At 50.2% G+C, this 23,473-nt stretch overlaps 1 protein-coding gene across 1 annotated transcript; it reads left to right on the forward strand.

Annotated features, from left to right (window-relative positions):
* The first annotated feature begins 18,111 nt into the window (after positions 1-18,111).
* Positions 18,112-19,078, forward strand: LOC144246944 (olfactory receptor 14J1-like). The gene has a single exon (XM_077785822.1). It carries the CDS (start codon positions 18,146-18,148, stop codon positions 19,076-19,078), a length of 933 nt encoding a protein of 310 aa, XP_077641948.1. The 5' UTR covers positions 18,112-18,145.
* The last annotated feature ends 4,395 nt before the right edge of the window (positions 19,079-23,473 follow it).

Below are 23,473 nucleotides of genomic sequence, written 5' to 3' on the forward strand. Positions count from 1 at the left end.
GGTACCAATTTTGGCAATGGACATGTGAAATAACAGACGGTTATTTCCATACAGAGGAGAGCATGGAGCTCCAGTGCTCCAGGAGCTGATGAGAGGCAGACCTTGATATTCTGAGATCAGCCAGACCTGTCAGGTGGCCCCTGGCAGGCCAAGCCAGACAGACCTGTTCCATGTTCCCTCGCTTCCATGTGGCCCCACAGTGTCCCAATGGTCCCTTGCTTCCAGGAGGCCCTGAGGTGTCACAATGCCCCCTTGGTGACACAGGGCCCTGAAGGGTCGGAATGCTCTCCATGGTTCCATCAGGCCCCACAGAGTCATAATGGTCTCTGGGTCCATGAAGCCCCGCGTTGTCACCATGGCCCCTTGGTTCCATGGGCTCCAGTGGTGCCACAATGATCCCCTTGGTTCCATGAGGTGCCCACAGTGTCACAGTGATCTCCATGGGAAGGAAAGCACCGAGCCCCAGTGTGGCAGGGGCAGCCACCAGAGGCCAAGGCCAGACAGACTTGACAGTACTGACAGATTTTGGCTGGGAGCAACCCTTGGATATAGGGAATTTTAGAGGTGGCATCCCAGTTTCAGACATGGACACCTGGAGGAGAAGGATGGTTATTTTATGGAGGAAGGAATGGATGGAACACCGGTGTTTGAGGGGCAGATGAAAGGCAGCCATCAAAGGCCTAAGGCAGCCAGACCTCTCTGTCCTGGTAGCTTTTGTCTGAAAGCAACCCTTGGATAGAGGGAATTTCTGAGGTTGAATTCCATTTTTGGTCATTTCTTCATACATAAGGACAGTTCATTTCCATAGGAAGGAAAGCAGCAAGCCCCAGTGTTTCGAGGCAGGTGAGAGACAGCCCCCAAGGGTCCGAGGGCAGCCAGACTTGTCTTTCCTGGCATTTCACTTGGGAGCAATCATTAGCTGTATGTTGTTTTGGAGGTGGAATCCCAGTTTTGGCCATGGGCACTTGGTCAAGATAGATGGGTTTTTTTCCCATGGGTATGAGAAGCGTGCAGTCCAAGTGTTCTGGAAGAAGATGAGAGGTTGCCTTAGGCCAAGCCAGCCAGACCTGTCGCTCCTGGCCCCTTTTGTTTAGGGGCTATCCTTGGACATATGACATTTTGGAGGTGGAATCTCAATTTTGGCCATTTCATTAGGAAGGAAAGCACAGAGCCCCCGTGTTTCTGAGGCAAATAAATGCCAGCCCTCAGGAAGACAAGGCCAGTCAGACTTGCCAGTCCTGGCAGCTTTTATCTGGGAGCTATCCTTGGATATAGGGAATTCTGGCATCAAATGCCCAATTTTGGCCATGTGCCCCTAGTTGAGGTGAATGTTTTTTTTCCCATAAGAAAGAAAAGCACATGGTCCCAGTGTTTCATAGGGAGATGAGAATTGGCCCCTGGGTGGTCAAGGTAGCCAGACCTGTTCCATGTTCCCTTGGTTGCGTGGAACCCCACAATGTCACAATGATCTCCTTGGTTCCATGAAGCCCTGGAGTGTCTCAATGTTCCCCTTGATTCTGCAGTGTCAGAGTGGCCCCGTGCTTCCATGAGGCCTTGCAATGTGTCTTGGTTCGACAAGACAGGAGTCTGTGAAGGAGGTCAAAAGCCTCCTGTGCAATGGAGAAGGTAAACCCCCCTCCCTCCGAATTACTAGGATTTTTAAATTAAAAGGCTCTCAGGCAAAGATATGGGAATGGGAGTAACAATTCTTTACTAGGAGAAAACTAGATAACAATTTAAAAAGGCAAATGCAATCGGTACAAACAAAACTAGTGAAAAAGTCCACAGCCTGAGGATTCGGGGTGCTGGTAGCAGTCCGGTTGAAATGATAGCTGCTCCTCTTGCAGTGGTTGATGAATTGCAGCTGAAGTGGTGAGCTTTAGAAGGGTATAGTTTTCTCTGAAGATCTGGTGGCAGTTGGGCCGGTCTTCCTCTGCGCCGGGGTTGCCTCCGAGCTCCGCCGCCGCTGCCTCACCACGCTCCAGCCGCTTCTCTGGGAATCCCACCGAAGGAGCTGCTTCTCTCGGGAGTCCTGCCGAAGGACCTGCTTCTCTGCGAAATCCCGCAAAGAGAGAGCTGCTTCGTCTCCCCAAAAGCTACCCCTTTATACAATAAAAGAGTGCTTGGCTTCCCCCTCTGGGTGGAACATCTCACAATGGGATGTTGTTATGTTACCAGCCCTGCATTGAATCAGTCAATGGCCCATTAACAAACCATTACCTCTTCCAGCAAACCATTGTTCTTGAGAGATAACAAACCTGCCCAACTTCCAACAGATGGCAAATAGAATAGAAGCTTATCTTACAACCCAGGACACAATGTCACAGTGGCTTAGTGGTTCCACAAAGCCCTGATGTGTCACAATGGCCCCTCGGCTCCGTGTGCCCTCGCTGTGTCACAACGGCTCCTCTGTGACACTGCGGCTGCACAAGGTCACCATGGACCCTTGGTTCCTTGGGGTCTCTGAGTTCCACAATGGTCTCCTTGATGCCATGAGGCAGCACAGTGTCACCCTGGCCCCTTGGTTCCATGAGGATCTACAGGGTCACACAGGTTTGTGACATTTGTCCTTGCTGCCTCTCACATCCCCCTGCCCCACAAACAGCCCCGAGCCACCCGTGAGGGACAGGCCCTGCTGTGCCAGGCTGGGCTCAGGGCTTGGCCTTTCTGCTTCCCCCAGCCAGCCCAGGCCTTGCTCAGCATTGCAGTTCCCTGCTCTAAGCCTTGGGCTCCCTGCAATCCTGGCCTCAAGGATCTGCTCTCTCCAGTCCCTGGGAGCCTTTGGCAGTCCCTGCCCTCAGTGGGGCCCAGTGATGATCCAAGGGACTTGGAGTTTTACTTCTGTCTCCTTGAGCAGCTTCTTCAGCCTTCTCTCAGTGCCTGAGGATTCTGGACTAAGCCCCAAATCCACCATGGGGATCATCAAAATGCAGGAATCCTTCAGGGGGGCTTTGTCTTCATCCAATTGTCTGCAAATCTCCTGGGCTTGTGCAGCTGATTGGAGTCAGTTTAGAGTCCTTGTAAAGGAAGAAGATTTCCAAGTGCACTTCCTGAATTTTTTTCTTTAATCAAGTGAGTATTCTTAGTTTCCAGTTCAGTGAAGAGCTGATAGAAGTGTTATGAACGAGCACAATAGGCTTTCTAATCCAATTAAAAAGATTTATTAATGGTAGAAAACGAAAGCAAATTAGCGCTGCGCTGGGCGGCAGTCATTCCAACTACCGCGCTTTCGTCCCCCGTCCCCCCCCACTTATTGGGTCTTCTCTTCCGGATGTGTGACGTTCTGGTGTCTTTTCTGCGCAGGCGCACTCTGTTGCTAGGTGGTCGTTTTCTGCCTCTTGGTGGTCGTGGGATGAAGGCCAGTAGTCTTCCTCAAGGTTGTCCCTGTGATCTGGGAATTTTCTCAAAACAAGAAATGTTATCTCTAGGCACGTTTACTTGCATTTCACAAGAGTACATGTTTTGCTAAGCCCGTAACGGAACTGTCCTTGAAAGATACTCGCTCAGGTGCTTAGGTGCCTAGCAACATCAACTCCCTAAAACAGTTTCAACTCCCTAAAAAGTTTGTAACGGAATTGTCCTTGAGAGATACTTACTGGAATGCCTGGCAAAATGAGAACATATTCAGACAAGTGAAAACTCTAAGTAAAACTCTATTCTATGGATGTGAGAAAACTCTATATTATGAACAAAAAGGCCCTATTTTCCTAACAATATCCCCCCTTTTTATTTTAACCCCCTTTTTGTTCACTAAAGCGCTCTAATTCCCTTTTGCTCAATTCTAAATAATTTTTAGTTTCTACTCCACTATGTGGCTCGTACTTTGATCTTACCATCATTAAATGTGCAGCTTCTAACCTATTTTTCACTATTGTAATAAGCTTGTTAAGAATACATGGCCCAAAAGTAAGTACTAGAATTAGTAAAATTACTGGTCCTGCAAGGGTGGATAATAGAGTGGTTAGCCAGGGAGAATAGGTGAGCCAGGATTCATACCAACTCTGCTGGGATCCTCTTTCTCTTTTTCGTTGTTCTATTTGTTTGCGTAATTCAGCCATCGTGTCTTTTACAATACCTGTGTGATCTACATAAGTGCAACATTCTTCTTGCAAAGCAACACACAGTCCCCCTTGCTGTAAGAATAACAAATCTAATCCCCTTCGGTTTTGGAGGACTACCTCAGAAAGGGATTTTACTGATTTAACTAGTTCACTTATGGCTTTATCTATTCTACTCAGATCTTCATCTACAGATGTGCGCAGAGCTTTCATACCCTGGTTTTGACTTACTAAGGAAGCGACCCCTGTTCCTACTCCCGCTCCTCCTATGCTGAGCAAAATTGCTACCGTTAGTGCTGTAAGTGGTTCCCTTTTAACCAGGTAGTGTTCAGGGGTCATCTGATGTTCTAGTACATATTCTTTTGGATGGTATATGATTCTGGGGATTATTAGAACTTGAATGCAGAAGTCTGAATTATTAAATGCTTTTACCGATAGGCAGGGTGTAACTCCAAGTTGTTGACATACCCATTTAGTATTGACTGCTGGCATAAGCCAATCAGAAGGCTTGTCTGTTCTGCTAATGCTCATTGTTGTGTTGCAGAGGTGCCGCATATCTGCTGGAACCTTCCCTACACACCTTCCTTGTCCACTAACCTGGGACAGTGTAATGCCTGAAACACTATCTCCCCCCTTTCTCCAGAGACACTCTTTTGGATTTGTACCATTTATTTCTCTTGCCTCAGATGTAATCCCAATAGCTTCATAAAAGGGTGGATTTATCATATAGCAAAGCCAACATCCCTTGGTTAAGTTAGGATAAGTATGATTCAAAACTCCAAAGGTAGCTTGCATAATTTTCCATAAGGTTGTATATTTCTGCACTAATAGCTGAGGTTCTTGATTACCTTTGTTTGATTTTATAACATTATCTCTGGTTTTATTACTCTCCTTTAAGTCATTGCTTATTACTGGATTTGGGCCTATAGGACTAGGGTCATGTGGCGCTACCTCTTTTTTTATTTGTATCAGATTCCCTGGATCATGTCCTTCTATCCAATGCCTAACCCCCCATGTTTTGCCTATTAACCACCCAGAATCACTTGGTTGAGTGACATTTAGGTAAAGAAAGGTGCAGTTCCCAAGTAAGTTTTTCCCAGTCCAAGGCCACTCTCGTGGTTGTTTACACCCTGCTGGTCCATGCCCTACCTTTAAATATTTGTCCAATCCTCCACCCGGAGCCCACGCTGATGCTATTGTTTCACAGCCCCAATAGGCGCAGTAATAATGTTTGGGGTAATTACAGTATTGCTTCCCTGGGTTTGAAGCAGGGCACATATAGAAGCTTGTTAAATTTAACAGTCGCCCGCATTTTAAATTTCGAGTTAGATCACAGACCCCAATCTTAAAGCTTGGTGCTCCAGGTCCCGTTATTGTCTGTAAAATATGACGGGTATCGTGATCCTCCCATCTGCTTAAGGTCCATTTAAAGGGTTCATGTATATTAACTGTGGCACTCTGAAGGGGAAGCCATACAAACATAAAAACCCATAGGATTGAGTGATACGCACTGCAGGGGAGGATGTTACTTATCATGCTCAGTTTTACATTCCCATTTTCCCTCATTCCGTTGTCACCATTCTCATACCCATGATGATTTACGTCCTTTTTCAAGGTTTGGGAGGGCCCCTCATCCCCACTACCTACCTCTCTGTCTCGCCTGTCAACTTGGTTGCTACAAGTTACAGGGTAAGCCATCTTCTCGACAGCAGAGATATTCTTCAGGGGTGGGATTGTTCCCTCTCTCCCACTTTGATCTCCGGGAGTTCCAGTTTTTTGTATTCAACTGTGGGGTGTCGCACCTGAGCCTTTTGACTAATTTGCGACACTTGACCTGGACTATATCTGTGAGGAATGGACCCAGGGGTTCATTGGAATGGTAACAGTGGAATTCAGGGTTTAATCCTTTTATGAAAACCTCCCACCACTCAGGGGATCCTTTAGTCAATTCCCGAGTGGCAACCTTGTAATTTAGTACTTCAGATGTCAATTTGCGCTGCTCCAGCCAGCAGCGTTGACATACACTTTTTGGAGCTCTCCCCTTTCTGCAGTGAGCCCACCACAATCCTTTACAGATTTTGCAGGAAAAACAGGCAAAAGGGTAACAATGACAATCTAACCAGCTACACTTTACTCTAATACTTTGATGTTCAGCATGGCCCTCCCCTTCCCAAGGTCTCTGCTCCTTTTCAAGTCGGATGAACCGATAAAAGGGCTGCTGGGCTGAATCCTCTAGACGTTTACAGTATCCTGGGGGTTTTGTTTCTCCAACCAGTTGTACTTGCAGTCCCCAGTTATCTCCAACCCAAATGTCCCTAGAGTTGATAGTGTTCATGAAAATTATTTGTAAGTCCTTTTTACTGTTAACTTTAAATCCCCCGGCTTCCCGTCAATTTTCCAGCTCGTTTCCCTGGAAGCTGTATGGAATCGAGTTGGATCCACCGACCCCTTTATTCTGCTAGCATGAGTCCATCCCTTCTCTGCTGTGCGGACTGCGGAGTCAGTGGTGATTAAAACCAGATATGGTCCGTCCCACTTTGGGGTGATTGAATCTTCCTTCCAGCTTCGGATGAGGACCCAGTCGCCGGGTTGTACCTGGTGTAACACAAGATCTAGGGGTGGTCTTTGGGCTCACATCCCCTTTTCCCATAATTGTTTTTTATATTTCATTAAAGTGGTTAAATATTTATTAATACTTTGATCAGTAATGTTAGTATTGGTTTGAACTTTTTCTAGGGAATAGGGCATCCCATACAGCATTTCAAATGGGGACAGTCCTATATCAGCTCGTGGCTGAGTTTGAACATTTAATAATGCCAACGGCAGACATTTTATCCAGGATAGTTTAGTTTCTAGTACTAATTTGGTGAGTTGTTTCTTAATTTCCCCATTCATTCTTTCTACCCTCCCCGAACTCTGTGGATGCCAGGGAGTATGTTGTTCCCATCTTATGCCCAGAGCTTCTGCTAGCATCTGTGTTATTTTTGAAGTAAAATGGGGGCCTTTATCAGAGTCTATCGTCTCTGGGACCCCATATCTAGGTATTATTTCTTCCAGCAAGGCTTTTGTTACTGTCCGAGCTGTCTCCCTGGCAGTGGGGATTGCTTCCACATAATGTGTTAAATGATCCACTATAACCAAAAGATATTTTAGTCTCCCTATCTTGGGGAGCTCAGTAAAGTCTACTTGCAGATTTGAAAAGGGCTTCTTTGCCACTGGCCTCCCACCCAGGGGTAGTTTCCTTAGGTTTTTCCTGTTTACCTGTAGACAGGTTGGACAACTCCTAGTAATCCCTTTCGCTAAGTCATGTAGGCCCACCGTCATATAATGGGTGGCAAAATGATCCACCAGTTCTTGAGCGCCCCAGTGTGTTCTCTGGTGTAATTTACTGAGCATCCGCTGGGCTATGGCTCTAGGTAAAACTTCCCTCCCATCCTTTAACAGCCATTTCCCTGATTCCTCTTTTATTCCTAATTTTGTAAGCTTCTCCTGTTCTTCTATTGTAAATATAAGCTTATCCTGGATAGTCGACTCAGGGTCCTTTGGGGTATCCACAAGGTCCTTCCTAACTCCCTCACTTAAAGTTAGTGTTTTAATAATTGCAGCCTTCTTTGCCTCATAATCTGCCGCATTGTTACCCCTACTCCGGTAATCCATTCCCCGTTGATGCCCTTTTAAATGGACCACCGCTATCCTGGTAGGGCCTCTCAAAGCCCTCAGGAGGGCTACTATTAGTTTCTGATGTATTAAGTCCCTTCCCTGTGAGTTCACGAGGCCCCTCTCTTCCCATAATTTCCCAAAAGTGTGTACCACCCCGTATCCATATTTAGAATCTGTATAGATGGTCCCCTCTTTTCCTTCTAATAGTTCCAAGGCTCTTAGGATAGCGTATATCTCGCAGGCTTGGGCTGACCATGTTTTGTCTAGGGGTCCAGATTCGATTACTTCTAAGTCAGGCCCCCCCACTATGGCATATCCTGATCTTCTTTGACCCTCGACTACTCTGGATGATCCATCAACAAACAATTTTTCTCCAGTTTCTAATTCCTCTTCTTCTAGGTCAGGTCTAATTTTGGTTTGTTCCTCTATAGTGATTACACAGTCATGCATCATTAATTTCCCTAAGGTCGTGCACCAATCGGTAGGATCCATCTGCCTTTTTTACCGGGAGTATAGGGGTGTTAAAAGGCGACATACATGGTTCTAGCAGTCCTTTGTTTAACAGCCTCTCAACTTCAGGTTTTAACCCTTTCCTCCCTTCTAGTGAAATTGGATACTGTTTTATTCTTACCGGGACCTCGGGATTTCTGATTTTTACTGTAAATGGGGTTATATTTAATTTGCCCACGGTCCCTGGATTATACCACACTTCAGGGTTTATTTTCTCTTCGTCTTCTAAACGGAGGGAACAGAGTCTAATCTTTAACTCCTTCTCTACCACCTCAATTTGAACTCCTAATTCAACAATCAAGTCTCTCCCTAACAAATTGTAGTCCGCTTCAGGAACTAATAGGAAATCACCCACCCCCATTTTAGTTCCCGATTCCACCATCACCCCTTTAATAATTTGTACTTCAAATGGTTCCCCCTTAGTCCCTATTACCGTGGCTGTCTGTTTCGATAAATTACAGCCCTGAGGCAGAAATTGAATAGTAGATCTTTCTGCCCCCGTATCAACCAAGAAATCTATTTCCTGGCCCTGGGGACCCACCTTCAATTTTATCAAGGGCTCTTTTTGATGTTTCCTGGTCCCCATAAAGTAGAGCCCCTGACTCCCCTATTCGATTTTGAACTCCTCCTCGTCCCTAAGCCTCCTTCTGCACTCCTTCTTGAAATGTCCCTTCTTACCACAATAATAACACACCCTTTCTTCTACCTTTCTCTTGTCACCTTCCCTATTCCGAGTGACTCTCTTCTGTCCTTCCTCCGCCCGCCTGCTTTCCCTCACTGCAGCAACCATCATTTTCACCTGTCTCTTCTGACTTTCATCCTCTCTTCGGACATAAACCTTCTGCACCTCTCGCAATAATTCTGCTAAATCCCTGTCCTGCCAATCATCCATTTTCTGTATCTTTCTCCTAATATCATCCCAGGACTTAGAGACAAACTGGACTTTAAGAATTGCCTGTCCCATTGGGTCATTCGGGTTTAACCCCGAGTACAGCTGAAAACTTTTCCTTAACCTTTCTAACCATTCAGTGGGGGTTTCATCCTTCTTTTGTCTGTCATTAAATGCTTTATTTATATTCTGGCCCCTAGGAACGGACTCTCTTATGCCATCAATTAATATGGTCCGAAAGTCCCGCATGTTAGCTCTATGGGCCGCATCCTGGTTATTCCAATTAGGATTCTGGAGAGGCCATTTAGTATCGGCCGGGTGCTGGGCATGTGCGGGTTGGGCATCCCAGACCCGCATTCCAGCAGTTCTTATCATGTTCTTTTCCTCAGCCGTGAATAAAATGTTAAGTATAGATTGTAATTCCTCCCAAGTGTATATATTAGGACCTAAAAATTGATCCACCCGCTCTGCCACGCCCAGGGGGTCTTCTAGCAAATTTCCCATCTCCTTCTTAAAGTCTCTAACATCCCCTGAACTCAAGGGCACCGAAATAAACCCAATCCCCGGCTGTGGTCCCCCCCCAGCATTTCCCTTAAAGGAAATAGTTTGCCTTGCGTCTTACTTCGGGTAAGAGGACCACGCGAGCCTGAGGGTTGGTCAGAGTCTGAGTCTGATTCTTCCCCATCCGATTGTGGAGGAGGAGGGGGTGCATCTGGCGCAGGGGGAATGTAGGGCGGGGGTGCAATAATTACTTCTTCCGCTCGCCCCTTCTTTTTCTTTCCTCCTGAAACCCCCGAGAGTTTAAACACGAGCACCTCCGGCTTTTCTGTCCAGACTCGGGCATAGGCACTCTCCTCAGGGTTAGAAGGTTGTTTAGTGTTTATCCAACCATTCAACAGTTGCTTTACCCAGTCCTCTGAGGACCCAAAGATGGGCCAAAAAAACACCTTTAGAAATCTCTTGTCCTCCCCATACTTCTATGCAATAGTGTATCATCTTTGCCTTATCCTTCCCAGGTGCTCCTGGAAAGTGCTCCCAATTTGCCAGCATAAACCCTAAGGGACTATCCTTAGGAATTGGGGGAAGTTTTACCCCCACCGGGGAGGGGGATTTACTCTTACTCTTCCCCTGCCCCATGTCCTCCGGAGTACCTTCAATCACTCACGACAGCACAATCGCTTCCCCTGGTTCGTGGCCCAGGCCCTCGCGAGCTCTGGAAAACGCACTACTGAGGGTCCACACTCGCTTGGAGAATCCGGCTGCCGGTTCTCCTCTCATTCACACACACACTCGCCGTACTCCGGGATCCCGAACCCCGCCCAGACGGATCCCCTTTATACTTACGCGTCCTGCGTCTTCGTCCGGAATTTGTGCACAAAATTACGGGGTACCCTGGGCCCGCTTCCCTTTCTTGCTTTCGCTTTCTAGGCTTTTAGGTTCGTCGGTCGGGATGAGGGTAGAAACCCCGGTCTGAGTCCGCTCAAAGGAGCGGAATCGTGGCGCCCCTCTCAGAGAGAGGTTCCCCAGATCCCCGATCCGAGTCACGGCACCAAATTGTTATGAACAAGCACAATAGGCTTCCTAATCCAATTAAAAAGATTTATTAATGGTAGAAAACGAAAGCAAAACAGCGCTGCGCCGGGCGGCAGTCATTCCAACTACCGCGCCTTCGTCCCCCGTCCCCCCCCACTTATTGGGTCTTCTCTTCCGGATGTGTGACGTTCTGGTGCCTTTTCTGCGCAGGCGCACTCTGTTGCTAGGTGGTCGTTTTCTGCCTCTTGGTGGTCGTGGGATGAAGGCCAGTAGTCTTCCTCAAGGTTGTCCCTGTGATCTGGGAATTTTCTCAAAACAAGAAATGTTATCTCTAGGCACGTTTACTTGCATTTCACAAGAGTACATGTTTTGCTAAGCCCGTAACGGAACTGTCCTTGAAAGATACTCGCTCAGGTGCTTAGGTGCCTAGCAACATCAACTCCCTAAAACAGTTTCAACTCCCTAAGAAGTTTGTAACGGAATTGTCCTTGAGAGATACTTACTGGAATGTCTGGCAAAATGAGAACATATTCAGACAAGTGAAAACTCTAAGTAAAAACTCTATTCTATGGATGTGAGAAAACTCTATATTATGAACAAAAAGGCCCTATTTTCCTAACAGTTAAGTTTAATTTCTGCTGAGTTTGTTTTGTCTAGTGCTCAGAGGATGCTCAAGGGGTCTCTGTTTTTGGTTTGGCCCCAGTTTTCTTCTGATTTGTCTTTATCACTTAAAAACACCTTAAAAATAGCTAAAAAGATTATTGACCAGACATGTCAAAAATCCCACCATTTAGAAGGTATTTGAGGTGGAATTTATGGTTTGGGAACATATTGTGGAGGATCTGTGGATTCTTGGGGGATATCTGGTAGTATTTTCCATACCTTTCCATTCCATATGCAAAGGTGGATTGGTCTGTCACCTCAAAATGACTCAATCCCACGCAAAACTCCTCAATCTTACCCCAAAATAGGTGAATCCCACCTCAAAATGGCTGGTTCCCACCTCAGTCCCATGCCAAAATAATTTGATTCCTCAGCCTCCAGGGTGAGATAGAGTTGGAAGGAGATTGGGAGAAGTGAGATCCAAATTTGAGGTTGTGGGATCGGGATTGTGTGGGGCTGGGCGAGTGTGATTTATTTTGATAATAGATACAACTATCAGAATTATTTATTTCTGTCCCATTCATTTTCTGTCAGTTCTGGTTTGCTTTTCAGAGTGCTGCCTTCTCAGCTGATTTTGTGGCCTCCTGTCCCAGACTGAAAAGTAAGATGTGTTCTATTTGCCATCTGTATGGCAGTTGTCCTGTGTTAAGTGGGCAGTTTTTCCTTATCTCTTCCACAATCAGTCCTCCCTCAGGGGAGACATCTGCTGATAATGGGCTATTGAATGTCACTGCATGACTGATAAGAACTGTAACATCCCATTGTGACATGTTCCACCCAGAGGGAGGAGCCAAGCATTCCTACCTGCATCCAGTCTTGAGATTCTGGCCCTCCAACACAGCTTTTTCTGGGCTGGATTTTCCCATAGGAACAGCTGCCCCTTCCTCTTCAGAAGAAGATTCCCATTCTTACAGGATCACTTCTCCAACAGAACCACACCTGACACTCCTGGAGGACCGCACCCACAATTCCAATTGGACTGTGGCCAACACCCAGTCCAACAGGGTGTCAGGTTGTATTCTGACTTTGTCAGTGTTGTTTTAGTTAACTGAAATGTTTATATTTTTATTTTCTTCCAATTAAAAACCTGTTATTCCTGCTCCCATATTTTTACCCAACAGCCCCCCTTAATTTCCAATTTATAGAAATTCAGAAAGAATCTACATTTTTCCATTTCAGGGGAGGCCCCTGCCTTCCTTAGCAGACACCTGTCTTTCCAAACCAAAACACCTCCTTTCTCTCCTGCCTCTCTTTGCCTGCTCTGTTTCTCTCTCAGGGCCTCCCTTGACCCAGGGCAGCTCCCACCAAAGACCCTGCCCTGATTTCATTCCCAATCCATGAGCTACAAAAACCATGGGTGAAGTTAGGAAGGCTGGCAGTGAAATGTCACTGTAAGATCTTGCTTCACTTGGCTTTTGGCTCTTCCATAAGAGCTTTTCCTTCAAGGGCAGGAACATTTTTCCTGGCTGGGAACTGCAATTCCAGCCCCTGGGAGCATGTGCCATGGATCCCAGAGGGGCATTCCCAAGGCTCCTAGGGTGCTGCTACTGCTGTGCCTCCCAAGGAGCTGTGCAGGGCAGGGGACAAGGTGCAGCAGCTGTGTTGGTTCTGCAGTGCCAAAACGGCCCCTGGTTCCAGGAGATTTCAAAACTGCAACAGCTGTTCCTGGATTCCATGATACCCTGCTGTGTCCCCATGGATATTTGGTGTCATGAAGTTCTTCAGTGTCACAATGGCCACCTCGCTCCATGAGCTTCCACAGTGTCCAAATGGCTTCTTTGGATGGGCAGTGTCACCATGGACCATTGGCTCCATGCAGCCCCGCTGGGTCACCATGGACTCCTTGGTTCCATGAGGTTCTGGGGGTGTCTCCATGGTCTCCTTGGATCCACAGTGTCACAATGGACCACTGGATCCACGTGGCCATGCTGTGTCACCATGGCCCCTTGGTTCCATGGGACCCCAGGGTCACAATTGACTCCTTGCTTCCACGTCATCCCCTCAGTGCCAAAATGGCCCCTTCATTCCATGGGGAACACAAAAGATTTATAGAAACATTGAGCAAATCCTGCTTAACACAGCTGGGAACATCTGTTTGCCTCCCGAAGAGAGGTTAAAGGTGAGGTTGCCACCAGCAGCTTCCATATGCAACAGAGATCCATGGAAAGGGCTGGGACAGAGAATTCAGCTGGGAGACTCAGAGAATTCTGCTTCCAGAGATCATTTCTGGTCACACTGTTCCTTGTAGAAAGGTGACACCACTCCAGGCAGCCTGTACTGAGCAGGTGGTTCCTGAGTGGGGTTTGTTGTTCAGGAAACCTGATCAAGCTTTTCCATTCTTTCTTTCCCAAGAGGAAAACTTCTCCTGGGCCTGTGTGCAGGCAGAGCCCTGAGGAGAGCAGGTGGGACACGGTGCAATGGGCTGGGACATGGAGCTGCGGAGCTCAGGGACAAGGTTCTGCTGCAGGGCACAGGGATGTCAGTGCCAGGTGGGCAATGTCAGACATGGTGAGGCTGGGGGTGAGGAGCAGCTTGTCCAAACAGGGTCAGCCCTCAGGGGGCTCATTCTTCTACATGCCCAGACCTCCTAAGGAGAATTTCAGTGTCAAGATCACCTGGGGAATGCTTTTATCCGCTCTTCTCCAAACTGGGAAATAAAAAAACCCACTAATTTGATTAAAGAATAAAAGGTCATGACGTGCACTTGGAAATCTTCCTCCTTAACAGAACTCCAGACTGACTCCAGTCAGCTGCACAAGCCCTGGAGACTTGCAGACAATTGAATAAAGACAAAGCGCCCCTGAGGGCTTTCTGTATTTTGATGATCCCTACCGTGGATTTGGGGCTGAGTCCAGAACACTCAGGCACTGAGAGAAGGCTGAAGAAGCTGCTCAAGGAGTCAGAAGCAAAACTCCAAGTCCCTTTAAGCATCACTGGGCGCCACTGAGGGCAGGGACTGCCAAAGGCTCCCAGGTTGTGGGAACTCAAAATGTCTCTCAGACATTTTTAGATGTTCCAGGCCTTGGTCAGAGGCAGTCTAGACCCCAGCAGGCAGCTGGAAACAGCTGTGACTTTGTGTTTGAACTATGGAATGAATTACCAACTTTGGAGGTGGAACAAGCAGTCACAAAGGGTTAGATAGTATAGTAAAAGTAGTTACAAAGTAGAGGGGAAATTTTTTTAGTATTGTACAGGGGGCTTTTAACACTTGTACAGGGGGGTTTTTACTTTGTACATGGGGGTCAGAAGTTCTAAGATGGAGGAAAGTGGGCTGAACCCATCCTTCTTCTTTCTTCTTCCTTACCTCCATGTTCTTGGTGATGTTGGCACTCACAGATTGGTTTAGAGTAGAAAAGCACTTGATCCTGTTTGGGTGGATCAGTGGCCCCTGGAGCGGAAAAAATTGAGTGCATTGAAAAAGTTGGTCCAGGAACAGCTGCAGAAGGGACACATCAAACCAACAGACAGCCCATGGAATTCCCCAGTGTTTGTCATTCACAAGAAAACTTCAGGGTCTTGGAGACTGCTTCATGATCTCAGGAAAATCAACGAGGTCATCGAGGACATGGGGCCACTGCAGCTTGGGCTTCCATCTCTCTCGATGATCCCGAGGGACTGGTCGCTTGTGATCATTGATCTCAAGGACTGTTTTTTCAGCATTCCACTTCATCCAGATGGTGCTCCACGCTTTGCATTTTCTGTCCCAAGCATCAATAGAAAAGAACCTTTGCAGAGATACCACTGGACGGTTCTTCCTCAGGGACAAAAATGGCACAAAGAGCTCTCAATGTGGAAAGGAAAATCCAAAGTACCATACAAAAGTTAAGAATCTTAAAGTATTCATGAGCTCCACTGAGTGTCAGTACAAAGTTCTCAAGGGACTCATTAAAGCAGATAAATGGGGCCATGATTGCACAAACCTCTCACAGTGTCTGTAGCAAAAGGGAAACACCAAGTACCTTAATAAAACTGAAGTACCTTGAAGCATTAATGGGCCCCACTGAGTGTTGTTACTGACAAAGCCTCTCCAGGGATTAATTAGAGCAGATAATTGGAGGCCATGATTGCAGAAACCTCTCAGAGACTCCAAGGCAAAAGGAAAAGCCAAAGCACTTTGAAAAAGGACATTGCAGTCCCTGGGAGCATGAAGGAGCCCCCAGGGCCATTCCTGACCAAAGCTCCCCAGGGACTCCTTCCAGCAGATCCTTGAGGCCATTGGGATGTGGGCTAGGGGGGGATGCTGAGGGCAGGAGCAGGGGCTGACAGTGCCCAGCCTGGTTGGGGCTGTGCCAGGAGGCCCCAGGGCCTCAGGACAAGGTGTCTCCTCACAGCCCTTGGTGGCACAGACCCTGCTGTGCCCCAGGGCACCAAGACTTGGCTTCTCTTTGTCCCCACCTGCCATCAGTGCCTCCAGTTCTCTGCTCTGCCTGGGGCCTGGGGACACTTTCTCAGTCGTGTCCCTCAGTGGGACCCATTAAAAGTCCAAGAAACTTTGGAGTTGGATTCTGACTTGGAGTTCTGGAGAGTTTCTGCAGCTCCCTCTCAGGGCCTGATGTTCAGGGCTGAGCACAAAGCCCCAGAGGGTCATTAAAGTCCTTGTGCTGTGTCTGTGCTGCTGAGCTGGGCCGGGCTCCTGGCACAGAGGGTGATCCTGGTAACCAAGGAGAGCTTCAAAAGCACATTTCTCTTGCTGAGCAGCTCTTCTCCCAGCCCAGCAGGGCTGGGACACTGCCTGCAGCCAGCCCGGGCACAGCACAGAGGCACAGAGAGCTTCAATCAGTCAGGGCTGGGAAGGGGCTGAGAAGTGCCTGGGGCAGAATCACTGCCAGCCCTTGGCACAGGAACCTCTGGCTGCAGGACAATGCAACTGCAGCTCCTGGAGAGATCTCCTAAAGCTGGAACATGCCAATGCCCACAGACCCTGTGAGTGCATTCTCTGCTCATCTCCTGTGCAGAGCAGCCAGGGCTGCCCAGGGCTGTCCTGCAGAGCAGGGTCCTGCAGCCCAGGGCGCTGTGCTGGGCCAGGGACTCTGCTGCCTGCCAGGGACAGCTCTCAGCCGGCCCTGGAGCTGCTCCCAGAGCTGGCCAGGAGCTGTGGGGGGAAGGAGCCACCCTGAGCAGGGCAGATGCTGCTGCTGAGAGGGGCTGGCTGGGGCAGGACTGCTCCAGCTCCAGACCAGCTCCAGAGGGCACTTCCCAAAGAAGGTAAGCCTGGGTTTGCTGTAAAGGTCAGGAGCTTTCCTGAGAGTGTTTTCAATTTTCTGCTTGGAGAAAGATGATAAATTTGTGATGATGATAAAAATATTTTTGCTTTTTATATATTTTTCATATATTCATAGTTCTGTAAATTACTGTTACGTAGTTTTAAAATTATAATCCTTAACTAACTCTATTAAACTCTGAAATAACTCTTTTTAACTACTATTATATATTTAATGTATTTATGATCCTTAATTAACTCTAGTATGTTTCCTTACCTTCTCTTAGATTTTAGAACTATAACCTGTCTAAATACATTTTTAAAGTGCTATATAATCTTTTTATCAGAGAAAGAACCCACAAGAAGAGTATTTTGGGTTTTGAATGTGAGCAGTGATAAGAAAAACTGGGACAAAGAAAGGCCCTGGACTTATTCCAGTGGGTTGAGCCAGGGGTGTGTAACTGGGTACTGAATCTCCCATTGGATGTTCCTGTTAAATATCCTAAATAATCAACATTAACAAATTGTTGAAATCAGGGGCTGGGTGTGCCTCATCCCCACTGGGACACCTGGAAGCTTCCAATGAAGTTCTGGTTTTAACTTCACTGTTCTAACACTGTTGCAAGGGTTCTTTTTTTCTCTTTTGATTATAGACAACAGGGGGATGAGAGAAGCAGAACAGGAATTGTAATCCCAGAATCACAGAACATTCTGAGTTGAAAGGGACACACAGGATCATCAAAGGAATGTTTGAACATTCACAGAGACTCCAGAACTGTGACTTTGGGTGGTCAGTGTCTCTGCTGGGAGCCTCCCAAAGGGCCTTCATCCCCTCCTCAGCCCTGGGCAGCAGCAGCATCACCTCTGCAGGGCCCAGCAGGGCTCTCCTGAGCTGCCCTTGCCCAGCTGCACACAGAGCCTGCCCCAGCCAGGGCCCTGCACACAGGCAGGTTTCTGTAGGGCCGGGCCGAGGGCACACAGGGTGGGATGGGCTCTGTGAGCGCTGGCAGGGACAAGGCACCTCTCAGGAGGGGATGTCCAGGCCCAGGGAGATGCTCAGGGAAGCAGAGGGGGCTGAACAAAGCAGTGCTGGGGGAACAAACCCACCCAGCCTCTCACCTTCCCTCAGCCACGGGGAATCCTTTGCCTCTTTCATCTCTCAGTGGCAAACTCTGAGTGCAGCAGGAATGCTGGGGATTTCTGACCTCAGAGAGAAAGGAATGATCTATGGGTAGGATAACAATTCCTTAAACCAACTCCTGCCGTCTTTTTCCCCTAGAAGTGAGCATGCAGATGGTACCAAGCCTTTCTGCATTAGGAGTGATTCCTGTGACAAATCCTGAATATCCAGCCATGTCCCTCTGCCACAGGGCCACAAACCCAGGGCAGCAGGGCAGGGATGGCTCCTCGAGAGCCCCCACACACAGGCCTGGCTGCTCCTGGCACACTCAGCCAGCACAACTGGAGCTCAGGCAGGGACCTGGGTGAAGGTTTTCCCAGAGCAGGAACAAGGGTGGGTGAGTCCCAGCAGGACAGGCTGCAGGGAATGGCCCAGGTTTGGCTCCAAGCAGCCTCTCCTGACTTGTCCCTGTCCTTTCTCCATGAACAGGTGCCCATGTGCAGCCACAGCAAATGTCCAACAGCAGCTCCATCAGCCACTTCCTCCTGCTGGCACTGGCAGACACGCGGCAGCTGCAGCTCCTGCACTTCTGCCTCTTCCTGGGCATCTCCCTGGCTGCCCTCCTGGGCAACGGCCTCATCATCAGCGCCGTAGCCTGCGGCCACCACCTGCACACGCCCATGTTCTTCTTCCTGCTCAACCTGGCCCTCAGCGACCTGGGCTCCATCTGCACCACTCTCCCCAAAGCCATGCACAATTCCCTCTGGGACACCAGCACCATCTCCTACTCAGGATGTGCTGCACAGCTCTTTTTCTTTCTCTTCTTCATTGTATCGGAGTTTTGCCTCCTGACCATCATGTGCTATGACCGCTACGTGTCCATCTGCAAACCCCTGCACTACAGGACCCTCCTGGGCAGCAGAGCTTGTGCCCACATGGCAGCAGCTGCCTGGGCCAGTGCCTTTCTCAATGCTCTGCTGCACACAGCCAATACATTTTCCCTGCCCCTGTGCCATGGCAATGCCCTGGGCCAGTTCTTTTGTGAAATCCCACAGATCCTCAAGTTCTCCTGCTCACAATCATACCTAAAGGAATTTGGGTTCATTGTGTTTTCCATTTCTTTACTATTTGGTTGTTTTGTGTTCATTATTTTCTCTTATGTGCAGATCTTCAGGGCTGTGCTGAGGATCCTCTCTGAGCAGGGACGGCACAAAGCCTTTTCCACCTGCCTCCCTCACCTGGCCGTGGTCTCTCTGTTCATCAGCACTGGCACAGTTACCTACCTGAAGCCCCCTTCCATCTCCTCCCCATCCCTGGATCTGTCCCTGTCAGTTCTGTACTCAGTGGTGCCTCCAGCCCTGAACCCCCTCATCTACAGCCTGAGGAACCAGGAGCTCAAGGCTGAAGTGAGGAGACTGATGACTGGATGCTTTCAGAAACATTAAACTGCTGGCCAATTTCTGCAAATAACTTTTAATAAAAGTCATTTTGATACTTGTTGTGGTTTCATTTGGAGGTTCTTTTTCTTTGTTTTACATTTTAATGTTGTCCACGACGAAATGTCATTCCTTGTGCCATTTCTCATTTTGTTTCTCTACACCTTCCCTGTGCCCACAGACTGTGTTCAAAGAGGGATTGTGCTCTCAGTGGCTTTCAAGGAACTAAAGGATCTCCCAGCACAGTTTTCTGCAGCGATGCCCTTTTGTTGCCTTCTCTGGAGCTGCAGCAGCAATGTCTGTGTGCAGAGCTGGGGCAGATCAGGGCTGGCACAGCAGCTGTGCCCAGGAGCAGCAGCACTTGGTGCTGCCAGTGCTGCTCCCGTGGCCCTGCCCCGCTGCCCTGGTGGCCCTGGTGTTGCTGCAGGGCCTGAGTGCTCTCGGGGCCGGGCACAGTCCTGGGGGTGGCAGTGCCGGGGCTGCAGCAGGGACAGGCCATGGGCACTGCTGGGGCAGCGCTGACGCCTCAGGCCAGGGCCTGGGGGCTCCAGGCTCCTTGCCCAGGCTCTCTCAAGAACACGGCCAGGCCAATGCTCAGCACAGAAAACCCCCGTGAGCAGCCCCAGGCTGGCCGTGGGCAGGCTGGGGGCAAACAGCACGGCTGGTGCTCTGCAAGGGCCCTGGGGGAGATGGGAAGGAGCAGCATAGCAGGGGCTGATCCATCCCCAGTGCACTGCACAGCCCAGGGCAGCATCCCAGGGCATCCTCATGGAGCTGCCAACAACATCCCCCCTCTGCAGCCCGGGCCTCTCCCCCAGCTCACAGAGGTGCCGCATCCTTGCAGGCACAGACACGGCAGCACTGGCTCAGCAGCCCCTGTTTGCATTGCACACAGCAGGCAGGAGCACCCCCAGGCTGGTGCTGTGGGGACATGAACCTGAAGCAGCACAAATGCCATCAGCCCCCGGGGCCAGGAAGGGCTGGGGGACACCAGGGAAACCACTCAGCTTTGTCCTGGCCTCTGCAGTCAGCCAGAAAGTTTGTTCCCATCAGCTGGGAGTTTCCTGTGCCACTGCAGACGCTGCTGCTCAGAGCCAGGGCTGACTGGCAGCCACCCCCAAACTGCCCTGAGCATTTCCTTGGCTTCACCTTTGCTTTCTTTACTCTTCCTGATACAGATTTCTTCCTCTTGCCCTGCCTTGCTCCCTCCCCTGCACACAGCCCATCCCTGTTTGCCCTTTCCTCTCTGGCCCCACTCCCCATTGCAGTTCCTGACTTGGCACCATGGGAACGTCCCTTGGGGAGCAGGATCATCCCACAAGTGCTGCAGGAATTGTCTGCAGGCTCCTGCAGTGCCTGGTGCTGCTCCCTTGCCAGAGGCACCCCAGGCCAGGGGGGCACATCTGGGCTGCTGTGTCTGGCTGTGGGGCTCCCTGTTCTGAGCAGTGAGGAGGAGCTGCAGAGGCTCTGCAGGACTGACAGGATGGGCTTTGGGGCTGTGAGGAGAAGCTGAGGGACCTGGGCTGCTGGAGCTTCTGAAGAGGAGGCCCAGGGCTCCTCCTGTGACTGCTCCAAGGGTGGATTCAGAGAATCCCAGAATCAGCAAGGCTGGAAAAGACCTTGAACATCATCAAGTCCAAGCTGTGCCCTGACATAGCCTTGTCTCCCCTGAGCCTCCTCTTCTCCAGGATCAACAATCCCAGCCCCCTCAGCCGCTCCTCACAGGACTTGTGCTCCAGACCCCTCACCAGCCTTGTTGCCCTTCTCTGGACATGCTCCAGCCCCTCCATGTCCTTCCTAAATTGGGGGTCCCAGAACTGGACACAACACTCGAGGTGCTGCCCAGAATATGCCAAGCACAGGGGAAGAATCACTGCTGACCACACCATTCCTGATCCAGGCCAGGAGCCATTGGCCTTCTTGGCCACCTGGGCACTCTGCTGGCTCATGTCCAGTCTGCTGTCCATCAGTCCCTGCAGGTCCCTTTCTGCCTGGCTGCTGTCCAGCCCCTCTGTCCCCAGCCTGTAGCACTGCAGGGGTTGTTGTGGCCAAAGTGCAGGACTCGGCACTTGGACTTGTTAGACCTCACCTTGTTGGATTTGGGCCCTGGATCCAGCCTGTCCAAGGCCCTGTGCAGAGCCCTCCTACCCTTCAGCAGATCCACACTCCCAGACAACTTGCTGTCATCCATGGTTCCATGAGGCCCCAGAGTGTCCCAATGGTCTCCATGATTCCATGAGGCCTCCCAGTGTCACAATGTCCCTTTGGTTCCACGGGACCCCTTGGTGTCACAAAGTCCCTTGGATCCTTGGGCCCTGCAGTGTCACAATGTCACCGTGGTCCCCCAAGGCCCTGCAGTGTCACGGTGGATCCTTGGTTCCATGAGGTCTGGCAGGGCAGCAATGCTCTCCTTGGTCCCACAGTGTCACAATGGCCTCTTGGTCCCAAGAGCCACCACGGTGTCAAACATGTTTCATTCATTCTATGAGTCCCTGAGGAACAGCTCAGGCCTCTTGGGTCACTGGAGCCCTGCAGGGTCACAGTGGCCCCATCATGACACCAGGTCCTGCTCTGTCACAAAGCTCTGCATGGTTCCACAAGGGCCTGCAAGGTCACAGTGGCCTCTTGGTTCGATGCAGCCTCAGAATGCCACAAGGAATTCCTTGGTGCTGCAGTGTCACAATGGAGCCCTGGCGGCTCAAGATCCTGCAGTGTCACCAGGGATCCTTGGTTCCACGGGGCACCACAGAATAACAATATTTCCCTCCATTCTCAGAGTCATTGATTCCTGTGGGTCTCAGAAATGCCTCAGAATATTGTGGGGAGGGACTGGGGACAAAGTGTTATTGATTGTCAGACATGAAGAGTCTTGATTTTCATATCTATTCAGACTACAATAGGAGGTGCAGGGGGTCAGTATCAATTGGGACATTGCTGATATAAATCTATAAAAAGGAAAAGAAAACAGGACAAAACTGCTCTCTAAGCATTGTTTTCAATACAGTATATTCACTTTGAATACACTTCCGAAATCTGTTTCATTAACCACAGAAGTATTGAAAACTTAATATAATCCCAGGAGCTTTTCTTTTTCGCACATTTTGAAAAAATATTTATGAGCTATTCTCACTGAATTCCTGAACTGAAGAGCTCAAGAAAGAAGAGGACTCTGGAGTAGTAAAATTCATCAGCAACCTCCAAGTGACTGAGGATGCATCCCCATCAGAGCAGCAATGAGCAGAAATGGGCACAGCTTTGTGGCTGCCCCAGCTCTGGGATGGGCCCTGGGCCTGGAGCAGGAGCAGCTCTGGAGGGCCCCAGGGCCGGGGCTCTTGTGCTGGCCTGGGCAGATGGGATGGCAGGAGGGGCTGCAGAGCTCTCAGCACCTCAGGCAGAGGGGAGCAGGGCAGCCAGGGAGCTCCTTTGGCCTTGGCCAAGCCCCTTCCCCCATGGTGGGGCTGAGTCCTGGCTGAGCTGCAGCTGCTGCTGTGCCCTTGGCAGGGGCTGAGGCCGTGGGGCAGTGCCCAGAGCAGCCTGGGCTGAGCAGAGCTGTGGGGCCAGAGCCGGCTGGGCTGTGCTGGGGAGAGGCCCTTGGTGCTGCCCAGAGCTCAGGGCAGCTGGCAGAGCTGGCAGGGAGCTGGGCTGGGCTGGGAGAGCCTGGCACAGAAACCATCAGTGTCCATCTCAGCCTGGCTGAGCGGGCAGGGGCAGGACTCAGCCCAGGCCTTGTGGGGCAGGGCCAGCGCCTGGGCAGGCATTGAAAACAGGCAAGAGCCCGAGAGAGGAGGCTGCTCTGTGCCCTTGGGCACGGACAGAGCAGGGAGGGGCCCAGGACATTTGTCAGCGCCAGCCTCTGTCTGTGCCAGCCCTGGGCAGCCCTGGCTGCTGAGCCCAGCTCTGCCCTGGGCTGAGTTTGGCTGTGGCCCAGCTCCATCCTCCTGCGGGGCTCAGGGCCTGTTCCCGGCCATGGCCAGCCCTGGCCGCCTCTCTGCTGGCCCAGAGGCCGGCAGAGCCCGGGCAGGGCTGTCTGTGCAGCCCCACAGGTGCCACGGGCTCGGCAGGAGCTGGCAGAGGCTGCCCAGCAGGGAGGCCATGGGGCACAGAGCCCCAAGGCTGCCCAGGGTCCCACGGCACAGGGGCCGTTCCCAGCCGCAATGCTCCTGTCCTGGGCTGGGCTGCACAGGGGCTGTGGCACCATGGCTGGGCCAGCACAGGGCCACAGAGGGGCCACGCAGCCGCTGCCGGGGCTGGCAGCAAGGCCGGGCACAGACAAGGAATTGCTGAGCATGGCCTGCGCTGGCCAGGGCTGCCTGTGCCCAAGGCAGAGCTCAGCTGCTCTTGGGGGCTGCAGGAACACTCAGGAGCCCAAAGAGCCTCCATGGCTGTGCTGGAGACCAAGGCTGG

This window comes from Lonchura striata, chromosome 11 (genome assembly GCF_046129695.1).
Source record: "Lonchura striata isolate bLonStr1 chromosome 11, bLonStr1.mat, whole genome shotgun sequence".
NCBI classification, from domain to species: domain Eukaryota; kingdom Metazoa; phylum Chordata; class Aves; order Passeriformes; family Estrildidae; genus Lonchura; species Lonchura striata.